At 36.3% G+C, this 18,136-nt stretch overlaps 1 protein-coding gene and 1 long non-coding RNA gene across 3 annotated transcripts in view; both read right to left on the reverse strand.

Annotated features, from left to right (window-relative positions):
- Positions 1-9,309, reverse strand: part of CCDC178 (coiled-coil domain containing 178) — a 158,698-nt gene extending 149,389 nt beyond the window's left edge. For both annotated transcript variants that reach the window (XM_071737446.1, XM_071737444.1), the window contains exons 1-4: positions 9,192-9,309; positions 6,975-7,055; positions 4,354-4,481; positions 2,290-2,324 (exon numbers count right to left, since the gene is read on the reverse strand). In XM_071737446.1, the coding sequence (XP_071593547.1) occupies positions 2,290-2,324; positions 4,354-4,481; positions 6,975-7,032 (221 nt within the window). In that variant the 5' untranslated portion in view covers positions 7,033-7,055; positions 9,192-9,309. The remainder of the gene's footprint in view (positions 1-2,289; positions 2,325-4,353; positions 4,482-6,974; positions 7,056-9,191) is intronic.
- Positions 9,310-10,213: 904 nt separating this feature from the next.
- Positions 10,214-17,697, reverse strand: LOC139793760 (uncharacterized). The gene is made up of 3 exons (XR_011724782.1): positions 17,589-17,697; positions 12,142-12,227; positions 10,214-10,304 (listed from the first exon to the last, which is right to left on the reverse strand). It is a non-coding gene; the product is annotated as an uncharacterized lncRNA (long non-coding RNA).
- Between the last annotated feature and the right edge of the window lie 439 nt (positions 17,698-18,136).

Genomic DNA, 18,136 nt, shown 5'->3' on the forward strand with positions numbered 1-18,136 from the left:
TCTCCTATTTCTTTATAGAAATACAAGAAACAGATTTCTTTACATCTTGTACTCACACAGTTCTTCAGTTTTTGTCCTCATACCTAAGGATATGCCAAAGAAAAACTATTACAGAAAAGCTGTAAGTCTTTCCAAGCTCTTAACATATAGGAGGAATGCATGCTATACATTCCTGACTCTTCTAACTGGCAGAAGCATTTAGTGCTCTATCTGTGCAGACACAGATCCATTGCCACTGCAGGTCACTCATAAATGAAGTTTTATCACTTAAAGGGAAGTCATCGGTTGAAGGTCAACAATGAAGGAAAAAGATTTTTTAGAGATACAAAGGAAAAACAAACAAGGCATGAGGTTTAATCAGTTTCCAACAGAAGATTTTGAAATCCGGGAGGCTGAAAAGCAGAGATGAGGAGGGCTTTATGAAAATGAGCTCAGGGCAAATTTCATCTACAAGTGGGAGGAGGAATGAAGTAATTCAAGTAGTCAAAGAATGCAACCAAATTATAGCCCTCACATGAACTTTAGAGGCTCATTAGCCTGCTGGAGTTGAGAACAAGGGGATGAAGGACAACTGCCATCCACTTATGTCCACTTATATGTGGTTTAAAGAGCACATGCAAGTCCTTCATATGTAGCTAACATGACACAAAAACTGCAGTCACAGTGTTACATTGCATACACATGCATAATGTGAACACAGATAACACAGAAAGAACTCCACAAGAAAGTTCCTTTTCCATGAAAAAATAACAGACAAAAAGCCTCTAAAATACAGAGAGAAACAAGAACTACTGAAGCCCTCCTAGAGAAACAGAAAATAACTCTATAGTACAGGGAATTGAAAAAAAAAAATTCCTGTGTAGTAATGGAAATGACTAAGACACTGGACCAGAAACTGGGGCCTGGTAATGGAGGAAATATAAAATTAGATAGAAAGGAGGAGTTTGATAACCTGGAACTAGATAAGTAGGTAAACACAAAATAACTTAATTGGGGTATCCGACATGAAGTAAAAATACGTAAGAAAATACAGGGTTTGTTGAGCAAAACCAGGACAACGAGCTCAGTGTACAAGATACATTTTTCAAACTCCTCTTTTAACCTTTTTGTCTAGAACTTCATCACAATGTAGCCTGCATAATGAATAATACAATTTAAAGTCCCCCATTCAGACCTATTTGAATACTTTCTGAGTATTTGGCTTTGAATTGTTGTATGAGTATTGTGTTGAATTGTACGCTAGGCTTAGAAAAAGTCTGAGTTCTCTAGTGTATTTCAAAATACATGTAGCCATTATGAAAAATTTAGTAAAAACCTGATGAATTTTAATTTTAAAATTCATTTTATATTTCTAACCTTTCACCTCCAGTGCAAATATAACCCTTCAACTCGTTTTTAATTTAGCAATTATGCTCTATATTGATTTTAACAAATGGCTCTCAAGCTTTACAGATACATAGTTGCATACACTACAGTGCAATTCAAGACAGTTTTCTCACTTAAATACACAAATTTTTTTGAACTGAACCTAAGTAGCTGGAAAACTCAGTGAAAACACAAAAATCAGGCATTTAGTAAGAATCCTAACAGTATGCACTATGCACTATAGAAAAAAAAACCAGGAAACAAATAAAAAAAGAAAAAAAAATTGTTTTTTTCCCTTCATCTCATTGTAGCATCTGATCAAGAAATGGCTGTTTCAAACTCCTTTCTGACTCTACTTTTAATTATTTGTCCTCTCCCTGTGTCTAGCAAGGCTGAAATGAGACTAAGTTTGATTCTCTATCCAAATTCAGAAAATCATACACAGTATTTGGAGAACTTCACAAAGATCACAGCAAGTACAAAGAAACATTCAGGATGCTTATCCACCATGTTCCAACCCAAAATCTAAAGCAACGACAGCTTAACTTAAGGACCCCCCCTTTTACTTAGGTACCTAAGAAAACTGCAATATTTGTCATAATTTCAGAAGTATCAATAACTGAAAAACTGTCACCAACAGAAATTCATCACTTAGTGGGTCCTGAGACCTGAGATCATCTTGAATCTTTGAAAATTAAATACCGAGTAGGAAAGATAAAAAATTCTCCATAAAGACTTTTTGTCTTCTGGTGTAAACAGATCCTGCAGACACTAAGAATGCTTATTTTAAATGCACTGTGTTACAGAAGAACTCTATAGCTTGCAGAGCAGTCTTTTTGAACAGACTATATTGTCTCAACAAATAATTATCTGACATTAACAAAAATGCATTACTTTGCATTGTTTTGTATATATGACTCTTACCATGGTATTTTCTCCTTCTTAAGCACATAATCATACTGAAAAAGCAAAACAGAAGGTTGATTATACATTTCAGATGTTAGATGCTTTTTCTGTTTTCTAACAAAAAGCATAATAGGCCACTGAATTTTGTATCACAATAGGATCTCGTTAGTGTCCATACAGAGAGATTCTTTTTAACATTTTAAAATAATTGCAGAGTTTCTGAATTCCTAAAAATTATGTATCTCCACAGTTGGCAATAAAACACAGGGTTTTGTACAAACATATTACTTACTGCTCAATTTTGTAGAATGTTTTATAAAAATCCTTTAATATTTTTAATTCAATTTTAACTCTTGACCTTTGTAATTTTTTTTCAGTCTCAAAACTACAACAGAGATTCTGCCTGAACTTCACAGGTTTTTATTCATCAGGACTGTGCCTACAACAGTAAATTAAACATGACCAGAGAAGTTTTCTGAGCCTAGCAATTTGTTCACCTGCACCATTACATTAAATCATTACTAAATCTCACCGGTACAACCTGTGGTAAAGCACAGTATCACATTCCTAAACAGTTTCCAAGAATAGTTCAGGAACTGTAAAGAGTCAGGCATCATTCCTCAAAAGCAGTGTGCATAATGTCTATCCTGTTTTGGAGGGCAATACCTCAACTGTACAGATATGAGGTTTTCCATGTCAACTGGACACATTGCTGGGAATACTTGATTTACTAGCAGAGGTTCAAATAAATTCATATATAGACCAGTAAAATCCAAACTCCCTGTATTTGTAGTAATTTCAGAATGTATTCCTAACTTTGTTTTTGAGAGCATTAATGAAATACTCATACTATAGCAACCCCATCTTTTCTCAGCTGATAATGATGTCACTATCTAGAGGCTTCAGATTATTTTGAATCTCTGTATATTAAGTAACAAGAACTTAAAAGAGACATGAAAAGCATAAGACACGCATGACCAATTTAAGCCAACATTAAAATGAATTCACATCTGGACATATGAATGCTTATCTACCTAATGAATGTACACTGATGACAATATTATGAAATTAAAATCATTTCACTGTTATCACATTATTTCAAAGAAAGGTGAAAGAAGCAATATAACATTTCCTGTCAACTCAATGCCTTTGCCATAAATCAAGAATGACTGCAGTTCATGTACCTTGGATTCTTCTAATAGCTATGCTGCAGTTGCAGAAATCTCCCTGCAGAGTATTTAACAGCTTTTGTGGCACAGTAATCTAAGATTGCTTTACTGATGTGCTGCTATGATGACATAATTGTCAGCATTGGACATGAATTATTTAAACGTAACTTCTCTGTACAAGCAGCAATCAGATCTTACTGCAGTGTAAAAACACAGAAAATGTATTAACATTTGGAAAACACTTCTCCAATAAAATTTAATTATTTAAATGTTACCAATCAAGTTCTCAAAGATGTTAATAGGAAGATTTTACTTTACTTTATAAGAGTATATGTAGCATTTTTTTCTTCATCTATCTACCTATTTTTTTTACCTTCCTCTTACTCTTGTTTCTAGAAAAGCATCATGTATTGCTACAAAAAGGACCGTAATATTTTCCATTTAATATCTCTCACTCAGAATGAGGGTACAGAAACTTTTAAAGCAAAGGATTGATAAGTGCTATTCAGGAAAATACATTGCTCACTACAAATGACAGAAAATGGCAAAAAGCTCAATTTGACTATCTACTCAAGATTAGCATTACAAACAATTTTGCAGACAATTGATTTTGAAGCAACTTGATTCTCTGTGCATCTGAATCATCAAATATGATTTTACTAACCTTTATGATACATTGATGCCACACTGTAATATTGTATAATGCTTTATATAAGATAGTTTCATTTGCCAAAACTGTTAAGTAGATGAAAAACACATCATGATTAGTAAACGAGTCTCCAGGGCATTATTTTGGAGAGGACATATGACATGAAGTTATTTTTACATACTCATCAATGTCATAATCCCATTCAAAAACATACTTGTTTCTATTAAGATAAAAAGCACTTGCCCATTTTCAACCATAATGTACCTGCTTAAGCCATTTCTCCATCTTTACTTCAAACTCTTGAATGTGATGAATAACTTTGTTAATACAGGGTAATGGAGTATTTACAAAATTACAGCTACGTTTCCTTGTGGTGATCCCCATGTTCTTAGCTGGAGAAAAAAAAAAAAAAAAGAAAATGCAGAAGGCTGGTAAATTTCACGTGTGGGTTGATACCAGATTTTCTCATACCTGATTTTCTTCCTCCAATGTGGACCTTGGTAAGCTTTGGTCCTGAAATTCACTAAGAGAATGCAATAGCTACAACTATTACAATGCAACAGCTTTTGCAAATAATGTTATTCCTTTTTTGATACAATCTCAACTAACAAAGAAAGAGATTAAACAATGCTCAAAGCATATGAAATGATAATTTCAATGAGATACAGGAAGCTAGGGTCAAAATAATATTTGCTATAATTAATTTTACATAATTAACTCCAAATATATTGAGTTTGATGATTCTACACTAGTCTTCAGCAACGATTTTTTTGACACAGAAAGGCAAAGGTGACTGCTACTACAGAGAAGCCCAGAGCAAAGCAGAAAAAAGGTCACAGGGCCTTAGAGTCAAGCTCTGACTGCTCTTACAAAGACAATACTTAATTCCAGCAAATGTCTCCTCTAGTCTTATGAATGGATGAAGATCCAGAACAGTAGCTTCCATGCTGGGAATTTAAAGCTACATGACATAAAAGAATTGTTTTATCAGAATATGTAGATTTGACAGTTATGTATTCTTTAGACTCTGTTAGCCTTATAACCACATAAATAAATGATAAATGTTGCACACTACTGAATGCTGACTATTTAATTAATACATGGAATGGGAATCTGACTGCAGAGATCGCTAATGAAAGGTGTCAGGAACCAGCTCTAGATGCTAAAACCTAGTAGTAGTAGAGCTGTTAAAAAAGTTTAAGAAGCTGTCCTACAAACATTAAACTTTAACCTAATTTGTTCAGGAGGCTGTAACGCTTTAATGTGTCTCACAGATCAGCCAAAAATAACAGCAACAGTAATAGGGATTAAACATTAAAATACAACCAGAAAACCTCTGTACAGTCTGTGGACATGAGTGGGGTTTTTTTTTAAAGAATAATCTCTTAGTGTCTTAATTGAAGTGTCAGCCTAACACATTTAAAGTCTGTAGGTTACATAAAGCTCTTTCAGCTTCAGTTTATTTTAATACTGGAACGGAAAAGAAGGTTTCTAAGTTTTTGTTTGGAAAGACAGCCCACTAAAATAGACACCAAAACCTAATTCATAGGATCTTCCTTTGCATGTTTCTAGAGCCAGAAACCTTTATAGGATGCCTACATGGCACAATCCTACCAAAGCATGTATAGACTTTGCATCTTTCCTGTACTCTCAAGCCCCTCAGTTCAGGAAGGAGATTGAGGTGCTGGAGCAGGTCCAGAGAAGAGCAAGGAGGCTGTGAAGGGATCCAGCACAAGTCCTGTGAGGAAGGGCTGAGGGAGCTGGGGCTGTTCAGCCTGGAGAAGAGGAGGCTCAGGGGAGACCTCATCACTCTCTACAACTCCCTGAAAGGAGGGGGTAGACAAGGGGGGGGTCAGTCTCTTCTCCCCAGTAGCTCCCAGTAAGACAAGAGGGCATGGACTTAAGCTCTGCCAGGGGAGGGTTAGCTTAGATATTGGGAAAAAAGTCTTTACAGAGAGGGTGAAGAGGAAATGGAATTGGCTGCCAAGGGAGGTGGTAGATTCTCCATCCCTGGAGGTTTTTAAGAAGAGCCTGATGTGGCACTCAGTGCCATGGTCTGGGAACCACAGCACTGGATTAAGGGTTGGATTTGACGGTCTCAGAGGTGCTTTCCAACCTGGATGATTCTGTGATTCTGTGAGCTCCATTTGGTGACTGCCTTTCTTTTGATTGGGTCATACCAAGGGTGAGCCAGAGTTAGGTTTAGCATAAAGCTTTTCTGTTATTGTCAGTTTCCTTCACAAACTTTCCAACCTGGCTGATTCCATGATCACACAGAATTTCAGATTTTAAGATCAACATTACTTTCATTTAATTGTTTCCACTGTTATTATGCTCACATTTTAATTAATTAAGATTAGTGTTGTAAAAATTATGTTTATTTTCTTTACATCACTAATGCATCTAACAACAACATCATTTAAAAAAATCTGAAATTTTTGAAGAGCTTTAATTATAAAAAGGTTACTCTCTTAATGCTTTGGTCTTCCTTGGTAAATGCAAATATTTTTACACACAAGTCTTCTAATCTCTTTGCAAAAGGAAGCTTGAAATATAACTCAGTGAGAAACTGGAATTATTTACCATTTAATTAAAATCTTAAATTAACTTTAAATGACAATTCAAATTCTGCCAATTTTGGTTTCATATAGAAAACTGAGCTATCATTAAAGTGACACCAGTTGGTCAATGACTGACACTCATAGTACACAAATGCATAATTTGTATGAAGTTTTCTCAAGCAGCATGACAGATAAGAATCTAGAAAGAGAACTAGTCTTATATAATATTACAAATACAAAATACAAAATAAGTTTTTATGTCTTAAATTTAAAGCCTTCATTAAACTATTTATAAACTGTAAATAGAAGACATATCTGCCATACCTTGGGATGTCTCATTACTGTCCATAGAAGAACAGGAAAATAACTGTGTTTCAAACATTATTGATGGTTGGACTTTTCAGCCTAGTAATTGGAAAAATAATAATACAGATACACATACACACACACACATATACATTTTAAAAACTATTCATCAACAAAAAAAAGTATTCCATCAGTGATATGCCTGCATTTGCTAAATGTCAGCAAACCCATTATCACTTTTTCTAGTGAAAGAAAAACAGCAAGTAAGCTGTTCACAGAGTGGATCATATTTAAATTATGAAATTACAGTTAAAAAGCAAAGAAAAACCAAGACGGATAAATTTCAACCCATGTGGCACGTTTTTTTAAATTATACAGGTTACTTTCATCCTATTATCCAGAGATAACCAACACTAAGTGGAAAAATGTGAAAAACAAAATGGATAACCTATGAGATGAATTTTAATTAAGTAACTGTCATAAAAAATACGGACAAAAGTCCATAAAACTATAGTTTTACACACATTTTTTTCAATGATCAAAAGACACATTAAAAAGGAAAATAATCCACTTATTTGCATAGAAACATATAACTCAGATTTACTAAAATAAATAAAACAAACATTATTTATTTATAATTTGCATAATTCAGGAAAGTGATACTGTCTGAACATTTAGGTAGGACATCAAGTTGAAGTGATTTACCAAAATATTTTCTCACTGTTAAAATTCATACATTTAACAACTAACTGTACTGCATACAGAAATCCAGGTAGACACCCATCAATCCCCACCCCCAGAATTTGTGCAACTGACATATTAAAAGTCCAGGGTAACCACTGCGGTTTCCAGTTACTATCAACCCAGAAAAACTTACTAGTAAAAAGAAAAAAAAAAAAAACCAAACAACCCAGGATAAGCCTTCATTAAGATAAAATACAGGAAACAAATATTGCATAGACCATAGATTTTAGCATTCCATATTATTGTAACTGGTACTATTAAAAACAGGTAGATGTTTATTCCAAATTCTCTGAAATAGAAAGTGAGAGTCTGACTGGATGGGCAGACAGAGGAAACAAAGAGCTCTTCACATACTCCACATCTCATATTTTTGATTCACAAAACTCAAACACAAGTCTGTTCTGAAGGAATGTTAAAAGAATGTAAGTGCAGCAAGCTTGACAAAAGAAATGCTGATCCACAGGTGATCTACATGAACTTCCATGCCTTGCAAGGCCAACAGCATTAATGCTCTGTTGTTGTAACAAACTGATTGACTCTGAGGCTCTGTACAGTATCAGCAACACCTTTCAAACAAAAGCTAGAGAAAAGATTTTTTTAGAATTAAATAAAGTTCACAATGCATATAACAAAGTTTCAAGTCACCACATTTTCAACTATGCAGGTCTCCTTAAGAAAGGTATGGAAAATTTATTACACTAGCCATTATTTCATGTCATTTGTGCATTAATACTTTTTTTTTTCTCTAAGTTTGATGGCTTTTTCAGTTTTATGACTCAATTATTTCCCATGGTGGGATTCAGTGTTGTTCAAAGAAACATGCCCATTTGGCAAGCTGGGGTTTTCAACTGTATCTGTGACAGGATGTCAGCTTCTTGGACTCTGCAAAGCAATATTCTACTTTCCTACAGGCTCCTCCTGACATGAAGACCAGATGGGCTGTATTATCTCCAACAAGGAGTGTAAAAGAATCTGAATCTCTTAGTAAATGAAAGAAAATAAGTATTGACAGAATACCTCTAGACAAAAGATGAAATATGACAAAAATGCTACATACAAAAGGATGAAATCCAGAAAAAAGATTGTTTCAATTTGTTGTTTCTTATGTAGCCAGTATTACAACAAATGAACAAACAAAATCATGTGTTAAGAAAAAAGGTGAGAACATCACTTGCCTGATAAAGGGATATATATTTAACACTGATACATTTCATTATATGTAACAACTGACTGAAAAAAATATACTAGAAAAATCCACAGTTGAGGACAGAAGTATCATTTCAGTCTAAGGCTTGGGAAAAAAAAGTCAGCATAAAATTCATTTAGTACCTGTTGAAAATCTGAACCCAGGTATATAGAATTCTTAGTCTACTTATGTTCAAGCTGAAGCTCTCAAAATACAAACAAAGAAATTTCTTTTATGTTGTCCTATAAAACAAGTCAAATCCAGTGAGGTAGCACTCAGAATTCTGTAACATATAATATACATACCTCTGTTCTTCAGGAAGTAATATCTTACACAAACTGTTTCACAGAATTCAAATTATCTTTCTCACTCTGACAAAGGTAACAATTACATTAGTCATATGACTTTTAAAACTCATTGTATTCTAGCATATAAAGAATGAGAAAAAAAATCACTGTGATTATTTCACCAGGTATGTGTGTGTACATATGTATGTACATTGTTAGTATTATTGACTAAAAGCTAAACGCATGCAACATTTTAATTACTTTCTTGGCACTTGAACAGAAATAATTTGTCAATTGACTGTGACAATGCCCTTTGTGTTGGAATTGTTCCTCCTTCTACAAAACGCAATCAGCATAAACCAAAATTCTAAACTAGTTCATAGATAAAAGGAGTTAGCCTTCCATGAAAAATCTTAATTTTATTCTATCATTTCCTGACCTCTGAGTGCTAATTTTCTGCAAATACAGCATTATGCCATTTGGGTATAGGGTCCTAGAATTTCTTGCACAATTTCTGCCTGTCCTCAACTGATGCCGTGAATCTTTTAATCGAAAACGCAGCTTGGGTTCACTCCAGAAGTCACAGAAAGGGACTAAAATCTCTGAGATCATTCCCCAAAACTTCAGTTAATGCAGATGTTTCAAAGTAGTACACAGTGTTCTTTAAATAGCATTATCCATTAAAATGTTTTACAGTGACAGCCAGGTCTCACTCTTGAAAACAACGCTTCATGTAGAACTTTATAGGCTGCCTAATATAAACCACCAACTCAAATACAAAGATATGAACTGTTATTAAAATCAAAAAAAACCAGAAACAAACCCTTAGGTTCTTTGTTATATTTTATTCCTTTCACAAGAAAAAGATCCCATGGACTAGTGCATTATATCAGCCACTTTAAGCTTTAAGAAGGGAATTCAGATCAAATCATACTTTCACAAATTTCTAACGGTATTCAGAACTAAAATTGTAATAACTGAGATTTCACTATTATCATATAAATACCTGAAATTGTTATGTATCAAAATCAAGCTGACTTTTTCCTGTATTCCACTATTCCTGCTAGATCATCTGCAACTCAAGTAAACTTAATCCCAATTTTTCCAAAGACCCTGGTGCAAATGCAAACTCTTAGCAAGCAAACAAACAAACAAACAAAAAAACCCCACAGGAAATTAAATGGGATGAACAAGGACACTGGAAATCTGTACTGGGTAAGGGAATTAAATTCAGGTATTCTATACCATAGTCATGAAGGTTTCAATTCGTCTTTCAATATATAATCCTGAGTTGCAGTTTTCTGAATTGAATAAAACCAGAGGAGTTATACTTTTATAACATAGTATTAGGAAAATAAACCTTACATTACAATTGCTTACATTCTGCAACATGGATTTGCATAAAACTATCCCTGGCTAAAGATGCTACCTAATCTACTATTTCCTTATCCCTCTTCACGTATTCCAAGTCTAGAAAAAAAACAATAGGAGATTTATTATCCTCTTCCTTAGTCCTGGGAGGTCAAAGAGACCTGACAGTAGCAGGAACACTCTCCTTACTCAAGCAAAAAAACAAACTCAATTAAATTATTAGTATTTAATTGAATCCGAGATTCTGTTACCACAAGAATCATCCAAATGCTTTCAAGATTATTACTACCAATGCTCATGCTACTAAGCATGTTAGTTATTTGTTCTGGCCCCTTACAAAAATTAAAATATCATGTACTATAGCACAATATTTTTGCAAAGAACATTAAATCTTAAACCCACCATCTTCCATTCTGCTGTATATGTCTAATGAAATACAGTGAATATCGGTTACCATAGTAACCACAGAACTGAAGAAATTTAGTTTTGGCATAATTGCTGCATATGTTCATACAAATCACATCTCTTATTTTGAGCCTTAAAAATAGAAGACACTTTTTAACTTTTTTTTTTTTTTAAATAGAGTAATGAAGAAACAAAAAACCTACATCAAGTATTTATAGACATAGTACAACATAGTTTTCTTTAATTCACTTGTTTGTTTTTCTTTTATAATTACAATATATTTGCTTGCTATTAAGCCATTAAGTTAAACCATTAAAACCATTTAGTTAAGAACTGTTTAAGTTATCTTATCAGAAATTTATTCATAATTAAGCCTGTTCTGTTGCTGTCATTGAATTCAAAACATTTTACAATAATAATTATTATGAGTTAAACATTAGTTAAACATTAGGTAAACATCTGGAAGTGGCTAAAGAACTGAAAAAAATTAAGCACTCCCAACAGCCCACAACAAACTTCTGTTTTTTTCACTTGCAATAAGGTTCACATTGAATAAGGATAAATTTATCTGTTTCTTTAGTTTGAAGAAGTAGCAGGAAAGGAAAAGGAAAAAGCACTCTAGGCATGCTGACACTCAGTCTTGCAACAGCATAAGTTTCCCAGCAGTAATAAAAAAACACACATTCAGCAGGAACAAATTAACTCAATTCAACCAGCCTGCGAATTAGCTGTGAACTCCTCTTCACTTTCTCATCAGTTCCCAGAATGAATCCTAAATGCCTCAAAAAACCCCTCAACCCCAAAACAAACCCACAATCCCATAGGTCAAAAAGCAGTAGAGCAAATTCTATGTTTTCATTTCAACACTAGAATTCTTTCATCCTTTCTTTTGTCTAGCTTGGTTTGCTTTCATTTTAATATTCAGAAACACAAACAAACAATTTTGTAAAGAATTTGGCAAAACAGGAGAGATAGACAAATAAATCATAGTTAAAAACAACACAAAGAGCATCTCTACTTGAAAGCTTTAAGTCTGGGAAACTTAAAAGTGTTATCTTAAGCTGTCACATATGCATAAAAATCTTATCAGCCAATGCACTGCAACAAAGAAATGCAAAGTAGAAGTCCAAGAATTTGATTAGCATGCAGTATCACTCTAGCTTGAAGTACCACAATATAATTTTCAATTTACCTTATCTGCTCAGACCTTCCTGACATGAATGGGTCAAGGTCTTAATGAACTAATCCACCCAAATTTTGAAGGATATAACAGGTTGTCTAAAAAATAAAAATGAAAAAATAATTTTAAAACCCCACACAGGAATAACAGATGAATGAAAAGGTCATACTATTATTTTAAATAAGCACTATTTATTAAGTGATAATATGTCACAAAGAAGGGAGGAAACATGCTAAAAACATTTTACAGTCAAAATAAACCACACCAGCATTCCCATGATTGTTAGAATCAGTAAAGTCTGTTTTTTTCAGGGATTTTAAAGCAACATTCCCTCACAGAAGCCCAGCTCCCCTCAGTGTCACTGAGCTTTGATAGTTATTCCCTTCTGGGCATGTGTGTAGGACTGGTTTAGAGCTTGGTGGGTTAACCAGGACAACAAGTCAGTTAGTTAGCAGACAGCTACCCTACAGAATATGTAAAGGGCTAATTTATAACTACTTGCTTTCAGATAAGGAAATAACTTGGGTCTTTCTCCCCATTACTTAGCTGCCAAGTTCAAACCTGGAAGAATTTGACATCTTTAAGACTCCTACCAATCTGTGAAATCTGGTTGCAACAGAGAAAAGCTACTGGAGGACAGGTACTGGCAGACCATAAACAGTGCCCATGTACATTTTGTTTTCTCACATATACCAAAACTACTTCTTTAATTGGAGGCTACCTGAAGTGACTGCCTTCATTTATTTTATAAACTTTCTATCAAGCTATACTTTTAAAGGATCTTAAACTTCTCTATTTTAGAAGTAACCTCGATAAAGGAGAAAATGAGAAAGATATATCTTGTATACAGAATAAAATATTTTCTCTTCAGTAATAGCAGAAGTGTAGTACAATGTGGAAAGACTCCATTTGCAATATAATGACTTTATGAACTGAAAGATCCAAAACACAAGGGATCTAAACCATTTCTGATAGACACTTATCAAATGTCCTTTAAAATCTTTTAGTGACAGTTTCTACCAGATGTCTAGAAAAAACTTAAACCAAACTTAAAACACTTGTCACTAGCTATGCATCCTAATATATAATACAGTCTCCTTGTCATATATGTCTGAACACAGAAAATAATGGATTGCCTTAATCTTGTAATCAACTGCTTAAACATGGCAACTGATGCTTCTTTCCTTCTCTACACTAAACAGACCAAACTTTTCCAATTTTTTACACATACATACACCCATCCAAAGCTACACTTGTTTTTCCACTCTCTTTCTCCAAGTTCACCCCAGCTGGTCCAGGTCTTTCCAGCATATATCTTAAAGAGGCCACAGCCTTTCAGCTGATACCTCCCCATTACTAAGAAGGCAAGAAGTACTGTGCAACAATGCTCTTGGTTTCACATCCTGATAAAACCCTTCGTTTCTGCCAGAAGATCATGCTGCCAGCTTGCATGTTCACCACTTCAACCAACAGGTCACCTGCTGCTTTACCTAGCACTTTCTTCTCTGTACTCATTATTTCTGCTTATGGATATTTGAACTTTGTCCTTGTTCTTAGGGATTTAAATTCTACTCTCTGAATTCTCAAGATCGTTTCAAATTCCAAATCATTTTGTCCTCCAGAGTGCTTGCAGCTCCTCCGAGCAAAACATTGTGTGCAAATTGAGAAAGAATCATGAAGTAAGATGTTGCTTCATGTATTATTCATGCACTACCTCCATTGTCAGGAATAAGACATGGGTTGTACCTAACATGACAATATTATGCTCTTTAAAAAAAAAAAAAAAAGAAGCATTTTTAAAATGCTTACCCATCTCTATTTGATTTCCCATTTTAAACTATGTATTTTATTGCTTTACACTTCAGAGGGACCTGAAGTTAGGTAGAAATTCTAGGCACTATGCATATTATATAAATAGTTTTGTTGCAAAGATTTAGAGAAACAAAATGTGTTGAAAACTTGGCAGGATAATGCAATCTATTTAAAATTAAAAAGGGAACACAACACACTACTAAATAATATGAAATTGCATCTGTGTGTTTTCTAGTTTGAAGAGAAGATCTTGCCAAATTCCAAATGGGGAGCTGAGTAACTATAAACACACTCTTCTGCAGTTGGGCTACGATGGATTTTGTGGCACTGCTCAGATCCTAACGCTAATTAATTCTTGATGCTGCAGAGAAATCTTGTTAAAAAATAAAATTAATAGAAATATATTTTGAAACTACACATTCTTAGACTGCTTTTTTAGAAGTGTTCAAGATTATTATTATATTTTGTTATTTTATTATATTACAGCTAACATAATTCAATACAGCTACATTAACAGCATATTCTTGTACCTGCCCAGCAATAACACCTTAGAAGATGTCAGGTCTGAAAGAAAGCTCTGCATGACAGAGGGAAAAAAAAAAAAAAAAAAAAAAAAAAAAGACTGGAAAAGTACTGACAATCAAGAAATTAACAAAATCAACACCCTCAATCTGACTGGACTTTTTGCTCAATCAAGCTAATTCTTTTTTTATCACCTACCTTCCAAACTAAGACATCTGACAAGAATAAACTTTTTATTTGGGTAATGTGACTGTTACCTTTACTCAGTGTTTGTTCTCCATAGTTAAGAGATTCACCTTAAATTTTCAAACAAAGTGAAAAACACACAATAAGATGAAGAAATAAATATTTTTTTAAAAAGCCTTATTTGAGATTTTATAACATATCTAAGCAGAAAGAAGTTTGGGAGTTTTTGTTAGATTTGTCTCTAAATTTTTTCTTCGCTACAGAATTGTTCCCAAAAACGTAACAGTTCTCACCATGTATGCAGCTCACAGGTCATAAAAAGACCTATTTTTTACTTTAGAGATTTTAACTTCTTATATGCACAGACTGCCAGTGTCCTTAGTGTCTTCATTCTCTTTAACAAGAGTGATCAACTACATCCATGTGAAGGCATTTTAGATGTATGTATTTAGCCTAATTTTAGGAGCATAACTACTATGTATCTCACCAAAATGAGAAACACCTCAGAAAGGTGGAAGAGGTAAGTAGATATCTCTATATTAGGAGATTTTATCACTTTACAAATAATGAGTATTTTTAAACAACTTGATTTCTATTCCTATTCCAAACTATCATTTAACATCAAGTGTGAAACTTCAGTAGGCTACTTGTAAATACCAGGAAAAATAATCTTACATTTAGGTCACTTTTAGTAGAACTTCTATGTGATCTTAAAATATGATAGCAAATATTTTAGGCCACTATTGCAGTATTAATTTCTGATGTTAGTGTGGGTGACAATCTTCCACAGGATAATTTAATCCAAAACTGCATCAAGCACTGAAAGAGGAATAGGAAATTTATCTTTCTCATGACCAAATTGCAATAAAGTTCTAACACTACCCTTCAAAAGAGGACACTTTCCCTCATGCTGTCATCATGTTGACAGTTTCAGACCTACCTGTCCCTACTATGCAAAATATGGAACCTGAAAAAAATCTAGAGTGCAGTTACTGCTATCATGTCTTCTTTTCACTTAACTCCTCTGAAAAATCTTTACAAAAAGGCTTTAAAAAGGCTACCTGTAAAGCAGACCAACATATATATCGAAATACCAGATCGTACTGTCAGATATTTTACCAGTATAAAATTATCACCTCATACAGGCTCTGTGCTCTGAAAAGATAAGAGCATTTACAAAAATCCAGAGTCCATCAAGAGGAAAGAAGGCTTAGGAGACACATGTGTCCATTTTGTGTTTCTTTAGTAGTGGCACTTATCCCACTAAAGACGGACACCGGTCCAGCTCCAGAGGAGTAATCAGAAAGGACTGCAAATCAAACACCCCAACAACTTAGTAAATTCCTGGATTCCCAAAATCACACTCAAAAGGGAACCCATTGTGTTAGCAAACATATTCAAATTTGCAACTGGAGCAATTTGAAAGAATACAAACAGTCGCAAAATGATCCCATACTGGGTTTTCATTTGGGATCATGACCAGCTCCTCAGCTTCCAAGATACATCTCAATATGATCAGTACAGAAAAATAAGATGGGATTGCTGCTTGGGTTATATTCTGTTGAACCATAAGAGTCAAGACTACAGTGCTTTATAATTTTTTTTAAGCTATTTCCTCACTGTAGTCACCTGGGCTCCTGTGACTGGAGTGTAACCAAAACTTACAACCTTGAGCTGTTCAACCATGTCCACTAAGCCTTCTCCATAATGAACTCCCCCATTCCTCATTATTTATTTTCCCAAAGGAATAACAAGACAGACAGAAATTAGAGGTCATTCGTCATCTTTGTAGTAATGGCCACCTCTTCATTCTGTAAGGATTTCAAAGTATCTTCTTCAAAGCCTATTCTTCTTTGGCATGGTGTTAATATGAAGCTAAACTAAGTGATTCCATGCTTCAAAAAGCAGCTCAAGAACTTCTAGAAGGCAATAAAATTCTGGAATAGCTCCCATACCAAATCCTTCCATGCTTCTAGCCTTATGTATTTTGCTTTTTAAAAGAGGGAAAAAACTAGTAGACAGAATAATTACAGAGCCCTCAGGAGGGAGTGGGGTGGGGGGAGAATCGTTTTTTTATCAGTCTCCTCTTCAGCAATGACTCCTCATATTCTTGATGCTGTGCAAAATGTAATGCACTGGCAACTTGGAAAAGGAAGGCTTAAAACTCTTGGAAGTTGTGTATCAGAAAGTTTACTGCATTCTTTCGATCAATTAAGAACTCAGCAATAAGGGGACAGAGTTTATTTAGGCATAGGAGCTGAAAAACGGGATCTCCCAAAGAATCTTTCGCTACTGCATCGAGCACTGCGAGAAGATGAAGCGATTAATCCTGGAAGCCCCTGGACCTCTTCCCAGAGCAGAGACGCTCGAATGCTTCGGGGGATGAACCCTCCGCGTAAGCACTTTCCCGGGCATCAATCAGTCCCCTCCAGAGCTGCAGCCTCCTGAAGACCAAGCCCTTATTCTGCTACAATAAGGCAGCGAATGAGGAGACCGCGACAGGCAAAATGAAGCCCGGGACCCCGCAGGGAGCCGGGAGCGGTTCGCGGCCACAAGCGAAACTCCGCGGCAGCGGCGAATGCGCGGTGCCACCACAGCGGGGCCCGTGTCCCGCGCACACCCCGCGGCCGCGGAGCCCACAGCCACTGGCACCGCAACCGCGACACCCCGCCCCTTCCCACGCCGGCCCGGGGCCCAGCCAGCAGCATCTGCGGAGCTCCTCGCTTGGACGACGGTAAAATACAACCTCAGGGCACTTGTCCCTCTAAGAGCGCCCGGTACCGAGCCCGCAGCCCCGCACACACACACACAAACACACACACGCGCACACACACACACACACACACACACACACACACACACACAGACACTCAGACACACGCTCCTGCCGCCGCCGATCCAGCTGGCTGGCGGCCCCAGCCCCGCCTCCCGGTACTCACGGCTCCGGCTGGGCGCCCGCAGCCGCCGGGCGGGAGGAGGGCCCGGAGCCATCCGCCGCCAGGGCCCGCAGGGCGTCCCTTGGCCCGTTTCCCTGGCAACGGCGGCAGCGCGCGGGACTCAACCGGCGGGGGCGGGCGAGGACGTTCCCGATACTATCAGCGGGGGGGGGGGTAGCGGGAAGGGGACACGCACAGGCCCGCACACGCACACACAAACACACGCGCGCACACCCACGCATACACACGCACACAGACGCGCACACCCGCGCACACCCGCGCACACCCACGCATACACACAACCACACACACGCGCGTGCGCACATCCACGCATACACACGCACACACACCCGCGCACACAGACCCACGCGCAGCCACGCCCACGCATACACACCCACTCACAAACACACACACACGCACGCACGTACGTGTGCGTACACGTGCGCACACATACAAGCATGCACACTCCCATGCGCACATGCACACACATACAGAAACACACACAGATGTGTACACCCCCTATACACACTCACGCACCCACGTGCACAAGC

Source organism: Heliangelus exortis, chromosome 2, assembly GCF_036169615.1.
Source record: "Heliangelus exortis chromosome 2, bHelExo1.hap1, whole genome shotgun sequence".
NCBI classification, from domain to species: Eukaryota; Metazoa; Chordata; class Aves; order Apodiformes; family Trochilidae; genus Heliangelus; species Heliangelus exortis.